The 14,437-nt window shown below is 37.3% G+C and overlaps 1 protein-coding gene across 9 annotated transcripts in view; it reads right to left on the bottom strand.

Moving 5' to 3' along the window:
- Positions 1 to 2,593: 2,593 nt before the first annotated feature.
- Positions 2,594 to 14,437, bottom strand: part of PRMT8 (protein arginine methyltransferase 8) — a 166,353-nt gene continuing 154,509 nt past the window's right edge. For all 9 annotated transcript variants that reach the window (XM_074269249.1, XM_074269255.1, XM_074269248.1 and 6 more), the window contains 2 exons: positions 6,885 to 7,006; positions 2,594 to 3,088 (listed from right to left, as the gene is read on the bottom strand). In XM_074269249.1, the coding sequence (XP_074125350.1) occupies positions 3,005 to 3,088; positions 6,885 to 7,006 (206 nt within the window). In that variant the 3' untranslated portion in view covers positions 2,594 to 3,004. The remainder of the gene's footprint in view (positions 3,089 to 6,884; positions 7,007 to 14,437) is intronic.

A 14,437-nucleotide genomic window follows, 5' to 3' on the forward strand; every position in this document is an offset into this window, starting at 1 on the left:
AATCTGAGACAGTCTCTGCTATCAAAGAGTGCAAACACATAGAATAGAACAATTGATCACATTGAGTTCATGGCAGATGGATAAGCCAGGTAATACCTAGCTTCTGGCAGGATGAATTACAGTTATAGAGAGTCATCTATACAGAGGTGGCAACTGGACCAACAGCAAAGACCTGGACAGACCACATCTGAAGTCGGGTGTTCAATTTAGAGTGTTAATATTGAGAATATAGCATGTTTCTCTGCTGCTCAGAGGCATAGGGTTTGGTGAAATAGGAAGTGCAATGCAGAAGGGCAAAATCAGACAGGATACCAATGTAAAATGAAGGCACTGCTCCTTGCCAGGACTGGCTACTAAGTCCACTCATCGTGCTCCATAATGAGCCAGCCAAGGAGTGGAGTATTCAGAAGTCTTCACCAATGACAACACAGTTAGAACCTGAGGAAGAAACAATTTTACTAAGAGCCATTCCCCAATCCCCATCAGATGCATATTCCTCTACCATGAATCCAAGGTGCCAGCTTACTCCAAGGTCTTTCCCTTTGTAACTGATGGTCAGTCTTTTGGAAATATTGGTTAAATATCTTATAGAAATTGTTATTCAGACTCCTTTACTACTCACAGGGGACATAGTCATAGAGAATGAAATAAAATCACACACAACTTAGAAGTTCTAGATTCAGATTAAACACATATTTTAGGGTTTAGAAGAGCAGTAAGTTTGTAGTCTTGTGGGAGCGGTTGCATTGTTTTTATTACACATTTTCTTTATTATTAAGTACTGTTATTTTGCTTTTTGAGTCTATGTTAAGACTAAAAACCAGCTTTCTCCTGAAAGCATTAATATGTGTTCTTATACATTTTAAAAAGCTTCTCTCAATTCCCCTACTCCACTTCCAGACTTATGTTATAACCTAAGAAATTGCCTATTTTGCTTACTCTGTTACCAGATTTGGTTCTATATTCGTATCAGTTGAGTCAGAGTCCAAAATACTACAGGAAGCTTGTCTAGAGCAATCATAGGAGATCTGTAGAAAATGGAAAGCATTTTAGAATTTGGAGTTCAGAAATAAGGATTTGAATGGCCATTCTGCCTCTTTCTGGGCAATTTATTTCCTTTCTCTGAGCTTGTTTCCTTCTATGACACATGGTAGGACTGGGTTCAATGATTTCCCCCAAATCCCTTCCAACTCATTTGGCCTTTTCCCCATTTATTTGGTGGCTGCTGCATATTAGATTTGCAGATGAATGAGCAAACTGGCACTTAAAAGCAGATACTTATATCTCCAGGAAAATAATGGCAGCATGGGAAAGGAACTAGGAAGTGAGAAAGGGAAGGAAAACCTGTTTTAGTGGGGTGGAATTATATGAAACAAGGCCCACTTTCAAGGTCTTCCCTCATGAGTAAGTCAACTCAAATACTTCTTATGGAAATTAAAATCCAGTGTGGATTCAAAGCTGAACCCCCCAGAACATTTTCCTTAAATTTCCAGAGAGTGAATGTGCACACAGCCCTAGAAGCTCATATTTTGCTTGGATGGGTTTCTTAGGGGGTGTTGTTTTCAATAAGTTGAAACAGTTTCTTGGCACAGAACTCTCAAGGTCTCTCTGAAGAACTCTAGAATTGGGACAGCTAGGTGATGCAGTGGATAGAGCACCAGCCCTGAAGTCAGGAGGACCTGAGTTCAATTCTGTTCTCAGACACTTAACAATTCCTAGCTGTATGACCCTGGGCAAGTTACTTAACCCCAATTGCCTCAGAAAAAAAATAATAAAATTTTAAAAAAAGAACTCTAGAATTACATTTTAGGAGCAAAGTAGAATTGAAGTAACTCAAGAGAAGAGTGAAATGTGCAAATTTAAAGAAGCTACCCCAAATGCTCCCATCACCTATTTGTGCTTCATCTGTGGTAAAGCATTCCCAGCTCGAATTGGGCTGATCAGCCACAGCCAGACCCACTGTAACTCGAACCCATCATAGTAATGTCATTTTGGTTCTCTCTGAGAACAAAGGATTGACGACAAGCAACGGAGATGAAGCACTTAATTTTCTATTCTCTTTCAATCTCAAGGTTTTTCAGGTGGGTCCTTTCTCCAAAACCTAAGGACAATTCATTTTGAACAAAGGATGCATTTAACTTCAATCCATCTCACTTTCATCCATTTTTATTCAGTGCCTTCTAGACATTTGGAACTATGCTAGGCACTAAGAGACAGGTCCAGTTGAAGGAAAACCAGTGCTGGTACAAGTAACTTTCACTGGCTGCTTAACATCTGTTTAAGGGGAGAAACTAACCACAAAACAAATTCCTTATTCAAAAGCAACAGAACCCCCTCCAAGTGAGATATATATACATAAATACATATATATATGTATATATATATGCACATATATACATACTTACATACCACTCTGCATTAATGTCTAGGTATACCCACTTGATTGTATATGCATGCATATACAGGCATATGTGGATATATAAATTAATATATATATATATGTTGCACACACACATACACACATACATACACACACACACACACACACACACACACACACACACACACACCACGGATAGACAGATAATCTTGGTTAAGCTATCAAAGACACTATGTCTCTGTGTTTTAATGTAAACAGTCTGCCCTAATTGCCTGCAGCATGCAAAACTTGGAAGATCCAGAGATTCACAGTTAAAGAATACAATTGGTATGCATGTGTCCTTTTCCATCCTTGGGGGTTTTGTTGAAGCACCAGAGCCTCTTTGCCTAGATGGCCTTTAGGTTGGACTTTCAGAGCTGAGCTGGGAATTCTTCTGAATCTCCAACTTAGAGCAAGGCCTGCCGGGAACCTCTTGAGGTGACCAAACTTCTGGGCCGAGTTAACACACTGAGGTCCACGTGTGTAGTCCTGCAAACAGTTTTCCTTGGTGGGCAAATGCAGCAGATCGAGATGAGACAGTGCTTCTTTTTTTGTTTGTTTGTTTTCTGCAAATTCCTTTGTGTGCTAACGCATTTTGTAGTCATTAGATACAGATGTTTCACACAGCTGTCCCTTAAAGTCCAAGTCCACTGTGAAATCAAGATCCCGCTGCCAAAAAAAGAAATGAAAGGTTAATTCATCTTTTTCCCTTCCTGCAGGTAGAATTCACCTATACAAGATAGATATTTAGCTGACTTACTCTTACAGCTTTCTAGGAAAGGCAAACTATGACAAATACCCAATAACCTAGCCATATGTTTTACAGGAGGCTTATTCCAAAAATCTTTAAACTAGATCTTCTACAATGAAATGCAAATTTTGTTGGGAAACAGTATGGGCTAGTGCAAAAAAAGCACTTGATGTGGCTCCAAAGGAGATAGGCCATGATGTAGATCAGAAACTCTCTGTTTTCTGACCTTAAACAAGACTCTAAATTCCCTTGAGTGTCCATTTCCTCATCTGTGAAATGAAGGGACTAAGACTTCTCTACTCATGTCACGAGGTTGTTTGGAAGATCTTATGTGTGGAACATAAAGATCACATATGTGAAAATGCTTTGTAGACAGAAAGTATTATAAGACCATGAGCTGTTTTCTGCAGTGGGTCAGTGGGTCCCTATTGTCTGCTGAGTAAAGTTCAAACCCCTTTTTCAAAAGGGTTCAAAGGCCTCTGAAATTTAGTCCCAACCCACTTTTCAAGTCTTATCTGATACAACCTCTTTCTGTAGACTTTACACTCTGACCATATTGGACTAATCCTGATTCCCAAACCCTGCCGTCTTACCTCTAACCCTCTCTTCTGGGTTCTTTTTATGCTTGTGATCTCATTAATTCCCATGAATTCAGTGATTTAACTCTATGCTGTTAATTTTGAAATCTATCTATCCAGCTCTACCCTCTCTTCTCACCTCTAGCCTCATATCTTTAGCATCCCATTGGACATCTTGAACTGGATGTTTTGTAGACATCCTAAACTCAACATGTTCAGAATTGAACTCATTTTCTTCCCCCAAACCATCTCCTCTCTTCCAAGTTTCCTAATATTATTGAGGGAACTATAATCCTCTCAGTCACCCAGGATCACCACCCTTTGTACATTCCCAAACATCTCACTGCATCTCATCCCTTCTTATCCAATCTGTTGCCAAGTCCTGTTGAATTTAACTTTGAGAGAAATTATTTTTTTTCTATTCCATTTATAATCAATTTTTATATTATGATTAAAACATCTCTCTATTTCCTTATTCAGAGATCAGTCCCTCTAAGTCGTTCAGTCTCTGAAGGATATTGCTGATACGAAAGAACTCTGGGAGATGACTATGAACCACTACATAGAATTCCAAGTACCCCTATTTTTGTCCGCCTGCATTTTTTATCTCCTTCACAGGCTAATTGTACACTATTTCAAAGTCTGATTCTTTTTGTACAGCAAAATAACTGTTTGGACATGTATACATATATTGTATTTAATTTATACTTTAACATATGTAACATGTATTGGTCAACCTGCCATCTGGGGGAGGGGGGGAGGGGGAAGGAGGGGAAAAATTGGAACAAAAGGCTTGGCAAATGTCAGTGTTGTAAAATTACCCATGCATATATCTTGTAAATAAAAAGCTATAATAAAAAAGGATATTGCTGATAGATGAAACTGTCCAAATCCTTCCAAAACATGCTCCTCCAGTCTTGAGCAGGATCCCACATAAGTAGAAGAGCTTGTGTAAAGTGCAAATACAATCTAATTTAGGTGAATTCCAGCCCTAAAGCATTTAGCTCATGTCCTTGTACACATCATTTGGAGGTTAGGGTAACTCAACTTATGAAGGAGAAAACCACACAAAGTGCTCCAGGTAAAGATAGACTGCTTTGTCCAGATTGCTAGAGGCAGCTGAGTCTGATGATTAAGCCATGCTCTCAGCAGGAGGAACTGAAGGCTTTCAACCCACCTCCTCATTTAAAAGTTTATTCCTCATTAATTGTTCACCAATCTGGGTTGACTTTTTATCTCTATAGAAGGCACCCCTTTTTCTCAAAGTATATTAAAACATTCGGTATCTCCATTAGGTGTTTTTGATTGCTAAGATACCTAATCATCAATTTATTATCAGTTATGGCTAATTAATTGATTATAAATTACCCAGAAATTCTATCTCTCCAGTTTTCATTTCTCAGCTTCAATTTCATTTTTACAACATCTTTTAAATACAATCCCTTCTCTCTAAACTATGACCCACTTCATGCAGGCTCATATCACCTTATATCTGGACTATTATGGCAGTGGTCTGATGGTTAGTTTCCCTTACTTAGCTACCTCCCCACTTCACATCATCCTCCCCTCATGTCTCAAAATTATCTTCCTAAAGCACAGGTCTGACCATCTCTCTCTCTCTCTCTCTCCCTCTCTCTCTCTCTCTCTCTCTCTCTCTCTCTCTCTCTCTCTCTCTCTCTCTCTCTCTCTCTCTCTCTCTCTCTCTTCTCTCATACACACACACACACACACACACACATACACACACACACCTTTGATAAACCCCAATGGTTCCTAACTCCTCCAAGATAAAATAAAAAATTCTTTGTTTGACATTCAAAGACTTTATAAATTACCCCCTCCCCAACTACCTTTCCACCTTCCTACAGCTTTCTTATTCCCATGTTTTCTGTGACCCACCCCCGCTTCAGCTCTATGTTGTTCCTCCCATAAGACATTTCCTCTTCAGACTCCAAGCATTTCCTCTGACTGTTCCCCAGACCTGTGATATTCTCTCTCTTCACTTCTACCTCTTACCTTACTTCCATTCTTTGCTAAAATCTCACTTTTTTTTTTAAATAAGAAGTCTTTCCTGATCTTCCTTAACATGAATACCTTCCCTCTATTGAATATTTCTAATTTGTTCTTTATCATGTTAGGCTTGAGAGCAATTACCATCTTTGGCCCTTCTTTATATCTCAGCACAGGGCCTATAACATAATGTGTGCCTAATAAATATTTATTGACTGACTACCAGAAATGCTTTCTTTCATCTTTCCCTGATGGATTCTTACCCAATTTTTAAAAGTCTGACTTAAGTGCCACCTCCCCTATGAAATCTTCCCTGATCCTTTCAGAAAATAGGCACCTTCTCTCGTGGAGTTAATGTTGCATTTTATCTCATGCCTCTCACTTACCATAGAATTCATATACCACAGTTATGTGTGATAATATCTGATTTCCATATCAGGCTCTAAACTCCCTAAGGCCCAAATATTGAAGAGGTCTTGTTTAAACCTTTTTTTTTTCCTTATGTAGTTTTAACACAGTACTCTGCAAACCATAAGCTCTTGTGTTTCTTAAAGTGGTGCATGATTAAATGACAAAGCTCTTTTCAATTGGGCAGCTAAGTGGAACAGCAGATAGAGTCCTGGGCTCTAAATTCAAATTTGGTCTCAAATTAACTTGTGACTTTGGACAAGTCACTCAATCCTGTTTGCCTCAGTTTCCTCATCTGTAAAATGATTTTGAGAAGTAAATGGCAAACTACTCCAATATCTGTGAATGGGATATTGAAGAGTGGGACATGACTAAACAATAAAGCTTTTTTTCTAGACATCAGATATAGAGAGGGAGATAAAAGGAGTGGACCAGAACAGTCTCTGAAAAAAGGCCCTTATTCTCAAGGGTAAATGGTCCAAGTTCATTCCCTTACTTCCACTAGGCTATTCAAAGAGAACTTCTTATGGATTCCCTCCATCTCTCTTTTTATTGTGCTCAAGGTACTTAAAAGTTCCTACTAGTTATTTTTTCTTTGCAATGAAGACTAGCTGAGAATCTTTTTTGAAGTCCTCCTGAAGGAGCTCTTTTAAGTCCTCCTTTTCCTCAATCTCCAGGCCAGAGAGCCTCTCTTATAAGTTTCCAGCCCTGTACTCACCACATTTTTTGCATTTGGTTTCATGGAAATGGTCCCGTAGATCTCCTCGCCCCTCCTGACAGTAAGATAATCTTCTAGGTAGAAAACTGTCTGCTTCCAGTGAGTGTAAGGAGCATCAGGGGCTGTGGGAAAAACAAGAATGAAGCATTAGAGAAGGTACCTAAAGGACAGGCAGACAGACAGACGCAGAGAGATCTAGAAAAATCTTAGCCCAAGACTCTTCTTCACCATATTCTGGCACTTAATACTGCCTTTCCCATATTCTCTCCCATCCTAAAAGTAACCAGTGCCTATAGGATATACTCTGGCAACCTAAAACCCCTATTTTCACATCTGATCTAGCCCTGTCCACATCTGGCAATGCCCCATATTTAAAAATATTTTTAAATGCCTTCTTTTCTATCCTACCTATCTCTACCTTGCCTCAGAACTCTTAATTATATACCCTCAGAGCATTTCACTTAGGAGTTTGAAGAAAAGCAATCAGATTTAATTTAACCATATTGAATTGTGAATGACTGTTAGTTAGCTCCCTACCTCCCCCCAACTTACACATAGACCTTTTAAAAACTCTTCTGAAATCTGTCAACCTAAAAGAATTTTATAGGTAGAATTTTAATTGAAATAATAAAGAGAAATGGAGAATTTCAGAATTTCTCGGACAAGCTTGGGAGTAAAAGACCCTTTATATTACCGTAGATAAGATAGACAAATAGATAGATAGACATAGATATATAGATAGATATCCTTAAATTAGTGTATAACGTAAATCCATATCTGAGACTGATCTTGATTTAATTATCAAAGCTACATATTATCCTGTGCCCACTGGGAAAAAATACTGGATCAGAGGACTTGGATTTAAATTCCACTGTCTTCATATTGTTGAAATAAAGTTGGATTTGAAATCAGAATATATCATAAGCAAATCTCACCTATAAGGTCTGGACTCCAAAATTGCAATTTAATTCAAATCCCTAGCCTTATTGCTTACTGCCTATGTTACCCTATCTATATTTCTATGTTCAATTGCTTGGGGTATTCAAGCTTGCAGATATTTGGGGGGAAATGGCAGTTTTGAGGGATGAAGAATTTCCACATGTACATCAGAAGAGTTAGATTAGACAACCTTAGAGAACCTCTTACTCTGAGGTTTGTGAGTTTGGAATTTTAAAAATATATTTTGATAATTTTATTTCTATTTAACTGGTTGGGCTTTTTAGTCTTATATATTTTATATAATACCTTTAAAAACAATCTTCTGAGAAGGGACCCATAGGATTTAGTAGATTGCTGAAGGGATCTACAACAAAAAAACCTGTTCAAAGATCTCTCTTAGTTAGAAATTTAACATTCAATGAACCATGGTAAGAACTTTTTGGAGAGCAAATAAGAGATTAGACTAAATTATATGGGACCAGCCCTCACAATTACAACTAGCCTGTATTTGTCAGTCTCATGGCCAGCCCTACTCCTGAGCCTTCATTCCGGCCTCTAACTTTTCTGACTATGTGAAAGAAAGTCAGATATTAGTTTCCACCCTTACCCCCCCCCAAGTCTGACTCACAGCTTACTTTTTTTTCTACCACACAACGATGACATTACTAATTTGACAAGTTGATTGGAGACCTTCCAGTCTATTATCTCCCTGTGATCAGATATCTGTTAGAGAGTTTGCCTTTTCATAGGCCCACCTACATCAACATCATGTAGGGATTTGACTCAGTTCCTTGCACAAATGAATGCTAAACTCTAACAGGAACATAATTATATGACTATTTTGGAATCCAGACCTTTATAAGTGAGACTTCCTTTTAATTCACTTATTCATTCAATATTTATTAAATATCTACAGTCCAAAGGAAAGTAGATTTCTTGAAATTAAGCTCTGGAAATTCAGGTTTTGGTAAGGCCCACTGGAATTCAAATGGAGCTACTTGATATGCTTTAAACCCAAATTACTCTGGCTGTCTTTGATCAAACAATAATAATTCTTAGTCCACCCCTCAGTTGGTCATTGTTTGAGTTTGGATGGCTCAAAGTGAGTGTAAATAGCAATTGTTTCTATTCTGTCCGGAAATCCTGAAGATCTTCTCCCAGATTGATTTTTTTTTTTTGAGTGGTTAAAAGAAACCATTTTTTTGCTTCAATCTTACCTGGCTTAATCACTGAATCGCTTAATCAGCATTGCCTCAGACAAACTGAGACTTAGAAAAGACATTAGCTTAAAAAGGCCAAAATCTCCCACTGCATCTAGGGCCATCTCCAGAATCCTAATCTATATTTATCACTGGACTCAGATAGCTCTGGAAGAGAGTGAGAGTAGTGACTTTGCATAGCCAAGTCTCCCTTAAATCCAAGTTACTTGCAAGATATCACCTTTCTGATGTCATTGATCCTCTTAAAGAATAAAGGCCAAATAACAACAAATACCTCGCGTGTGCAACGGGAAGTTCGGATGTAATATATACAATGATAAAAGACACCCCCTATCCTCAAGGAACCTAAATAAGATATCTCTATATCTGTATTACTAATTTCTCTATATTAAAAAAAATTCCTGTTTCATAGATGTGTTTATGTCCTTATTGAGAGATTACAATAACTCTAGTCTTCATGAGTTGCTGTAGTCCCAAAATAAAATAAAATTATCTCCTAGGAGGTATTCTGTTGAAGAGGCTTTTTTCAGCATTTAATTAGGTTAGCCTTCAAACAATCAAAAGTCCTGGGGTTTGTACTTGAAACCTGGTCAACTCTGCAGAATTTGTGAAAGCATGTGTTTGCGATCACCTTACATGTTGAAGCATTGAAGGAAGACTTTGGTGCAAGTTCTAAGATGAGAGCAAAATATATGCAAAGGACCATTCATTGTGAAACTATCAGATCAGATGCAATTGTTCTTTGTGAGAAGATATGGGAAGGTTTTAAGAGGAAGGTGGCCTGTATTATATGCAATGCATCACTAGCTATGGTATAGTGAGTGAAATAATGAGTTCTTCTCAACTCTGTTTACTTTCTATTACCTTGACTATCAACATTTCATTATTCTGTAAAACTACTGAAATTCAGAATCTACAAGTTCAAAGAGCACTTGGGAGCCTTTGATTCAAACCTAGAGGAAACTAAATGTCACACTGGCTGAAGAATTGGATATAGAGTAATTATGGAGTAAAGAAGACCTGGTTTCAAAGCCCATTTCAAATGTTTACTAGGTGAATGATTCTGGGAAACTCACAGGACCCATTCTATGCCTCCATTTCAAGGCAGCCATTGTATTTTGGACATTTTTCTTGACATCTACGCAAAATTAGTTTCTTTTGCAATTTCCACATTGTTCCCTGGTTCTGCTTTCTGGGGCTAAACAGAACAAATTGAACTTTCCTTTGTATAACAGCCTTTCAAATACTTTAACATATACTCCCCCTGAATCTTCTCTTCGCCAAGTTAAATACACTCAATTTGATCTTTATGAGAAATGAATTGAAGGCTCCTTTTCCCCTCTTCACACTCACTTTACATTCACTTCATACTTCACACTTATCAATATCATTCCCAAACTGTGTTACCCAGAACTGAATATAATACTCCAGATGACAGGGGCAAAATATGAAAGAGCTATCAATTCCCAGTTCCTGGGAGCTAAGCTTTTCTTAAGGTAGCCTAAGATAACATTAGTTATTAGGTGTAGTCCTCCAGAACCACCAAATTGTTTTCTAAACAACTGCTCTCTTGCCATCCCTCCCCTCCTTCATCTTGTAATGGTGAAATTGATTCTTGAAGCCTAAGAATAGGTCTTTACGTTTATTCCTCACACTAGAAGCTTCATCTATTTCCATGATTTTCAATTGTTGTCTCCCATACCTAGAATAGCTATGTTCCTCTTCACCTATACTTCCTAGAATCTTTGACTGCCCATTCTACCTTAGCATATTTCATATTTCTTTCATATTTTCTTATTTTCTTTCTTCTTTCTTTCATATTTTCTCTCCTCATGTCTGAAGCATTACATTAGGATTCATTACAGTATGATACAAGTTTTCCTTCCACAATTTTCTACTTCAATTACTCAATGATCAAGGTAATCTATCTAAAGCATTAATCTAGCATTATCCCCAAGAATAAATATAAAACTCTCTGACTTTTTAAAACCTTTCCTAACCAGCCATTCTCTTATCTTACTGATTTCCATCTGTTCTTCTATTCCAATGACACTGATCTTGCTTTCTCTTGCCATAAAATAATCCATCTTCTAATTTAGGACATATTCTGTGAGTGTCCATCAAGTCTGGAACTCTCTCCCTTGTCATCTCACCTTCTGCCTTTCCTGACTTCTTTCAAGTCTCAACCAAAATTCTACCTTATGGAAAAAATCTTTCCTAATCTCCCTTAATATTAGTGTCTTCCCTGTATTGATTGTCTCCAATTTATCCCAGCTATATCTTGTTTGTATGTTGTCTTCTCTATTAGATTGTGAGCTTCTTGACACCAGGAACTGGATTTTTGCCTTTCTTTGTGACCCCTGAACTTAGCACAGTACCCAACAACAATAATAACTAATGAATATATACTGATTCATTACAGGATGACTTTAAAAATAAGATCAAGGACTACTTCTTGAGGGAGATCTTTCTGGGTTCCTTCCCCCAAGCCAAGACCTCTAAAGTTGCTTTTACACTGAATGTCACATATGCACACAGTTTTTTAAATGTCTCTACTTTTAGAATCTAAGTTCCTTGAGGGCAGAGATTGCTTTACATATATATATGTGTGTGTGTGTATGTGTGTATGTACACACATACACACACACACACACACACACACACACACACACACACACACACACCCTGCATTTTGTTCCTGGTATATACTAAGTACTTAATAAATGTTGACCAATTGATATAATTTCATCTTATTAGATCTTTTTGTACCTTTACTATATCATTCATTGTGTTCATTTTCCTTTCCTTCTTGGTATTCAAGATAGTTAGAATAGAGAATTTCTGAAGTTCCTTTCATCTCTAAATTTTATAATGATCCCAATTAGGAATTCTTGGGGCAGTTAGGTGGCACAGTGGACAAAGTACTGACTTTACTGACCTGCAGTCAGGAAAACTTGAGTTCAAATTCAGCCTCAAACACTAGCTGTGTGACCCTGTGCAAGTCATTATTTATAAAATGAGGGTAATAGCAGCAATAATAAGCTCACTTCATAAAGTTGTTGTGAAGAGGAAATGAGAATATTTGCAAAGCACTTAGCAAAGTGCTTGGAACATGGTAAGTGGTAAGCACTGTATAAATCTTAGCTATTATTATCTGGTTGCTGCAAAAATTGTCCTCCCTTCCCCCATCTTCAGTGATCTTAATCATACAGAGTTCCACTACATTTGCAAATGGTGAGTATTCAAATGTGTACCTCTGAAATAGTACAGCATTTTCTAGGCATTAGGATTAACTATAAAGTTCAAATAAGACCGAATCACTGAGTCATGAGTTTGCACAAAACAAATTAAGATATAAATAGATAATTATAATACAAAATATTATATAGTAGGCTCATTGGAAAAGAAGTTGAATTTATGAATTAAGAAGAATGGGGAAGGGTCAAGCATTTGAGATGGACTTTGAAGAATAGGTGGACAGACATTCGACAGGCTAAAGGGGAAAATGTAGCATTCCAGACATATAAAACAGATTGAGAAAAGGTATGGACATGGGAGATAGTAGTGTATCTGAGAGGTGGAAGCAGGCTAATTTGATTGTAGTGTAGTATGAAGGGCAATGGGTATGATATACTTTAATTAGATAATCATAACTTACATTTATATAAAATCTGAAATTTTGAAGATTACCTACATAAACAACTGTGAATCTCATAAAAATTCATTGAGAAAAATAGTATAGGTATTTTTATTCTCATTTTACAGAAGGAGAAATTGAGGTACAGTGCAGCAAAGTGACTTGCTCAGGATCATATGGTTTGTAAAAGTGGATCAAAGGATCAAAGATTTATAGTTGGAAGATACCTTAGAGGAAAAAAAGAGAGAAGAGAAAAGGAGATGGGAGGAGACAAGATAAGAAGAGAGAGCAGAGGCAAAGCAAGAAGGGAGGAAATGTTAGAAAGGGGAGGACATGGCTATTGATTGGATATGAAAGATGTAAAGGGAAAGTCAAGAATAACCACAATGTTATAAATATGAAAAGTAGAGTAAATTGTGGTGTCACAGACAGAAATAATGAAGTTAGGAGAAATAAGCTCAGAGTAAAAGAAATTATTAGCATGTATTTTGGACAGGCTAATTTAACACGTCATTCATACATGCAAGTAGAGATGCCTTTAAGGCAGTTGAAGATATAATTCTGGCATTCAGAAGAGAGGTCTGGACTGGATATAAAGATTTGGAAGTCATCTGTATAGAGATGATTAATTGAAGCCACAGTGATGAATAAAATTTCCAAGAGAAAGAGCACAGAAAGAGAAGAGCAAACTGAAAATAGAGAAACAATGAGAATTCAGTCAACAAGACCAACAAGTAGTTAAAACAGGAAAAAGAACTAAAAGAGTTTGAGTATTCAAGAGTGTAGAATTGTAAAGAGTGTCAAAAACTGTGGCAAATCAAGGGAAATGAGAGAAGAGTCCAATGGATTTTTTCAACATGGTTATTAGTGAACTTTGAGAGTATGATCTCAGTAGAATGTTGGGAGCAGATGCCAGATGGCAAGAGGCTTAGGTTAGAGTGATATGAGGAAATGAAGCCATCAGGTTCAAATAGCTTTTTCAAGATGTGTAGATGTGACAAGGGACACAGATGGAATAGTGGTGGATATAAGTTTCAAAAGAAGGCTATTTTGGTCCTTTAAAAAAGGAATGGGAGATTTTTATCTCTGTACATGTTCATAGATAAAAGGGGGAAAGACAATGAGAGACTGATCAAAGATACATAAAACAAGATGGTGTAGAACTAAGTCCTGAATAATATTGGGGGAATGGCAACAAGAGCTCAAGGAGAAAGATTAACTGTAGTGAAGAACTAGAAAGTCTCTCCCTCTGCAACCAGAAATGGGGGAAGAAAAATTTTATGATGACGTTTAGAAATTCTGAGGAATAGAGAAAGTAGGAAAGAGTTGAGGAAGCTATCATCAGATAACCACAATCATCATAATGAAGAAGGAAGCTAGGTCTTCTGCTGAAAGTAAGGATGAGGTTAAAGTTGTAGAAGAGAAGAAAAAGAATTGAGATAAATTGCTGTTGGAGGCAATGAGAAGTGGGACGACAGAAGAATAGAATAGAACAGCTGCAAGGACCAAGCTGACATTTTGTAACAAAATTGTAGTAAGTGAAGTTAGCTTGATAATGTTTGCTGTCTTGGATACACACTTTCTCCATCTGTATAATGAATAGCATTACTGTCTACTTCTGAGGACTGTTATATTGTAAACTTTGAATAACTCCCAATTGCACGTAAGAAGACAGGTGACATGATAGATAGTGTCCAGCTTGGAATCAGGAAGACTCATCTTCCTGAACTCAAATCTGGTTTCAGACACTTACTAGC

The sequence above is a fragment of the Sminthopsis crassicaudata genome, chromosome 5, assembly GCF_048593235.1.
Source record: "Sminthopsis crassicaudata isolate SCR6 chromosome 5, ASM4859323v1, whole genome shotgun sequence".
Taxonomy (NCBI): Eukaryota; Metazoa; Chordata; class Mammalia; order Dasyuromorphia; family Dasyuridae; genus Sminthopsis; species Sminthopsis crassicaudata.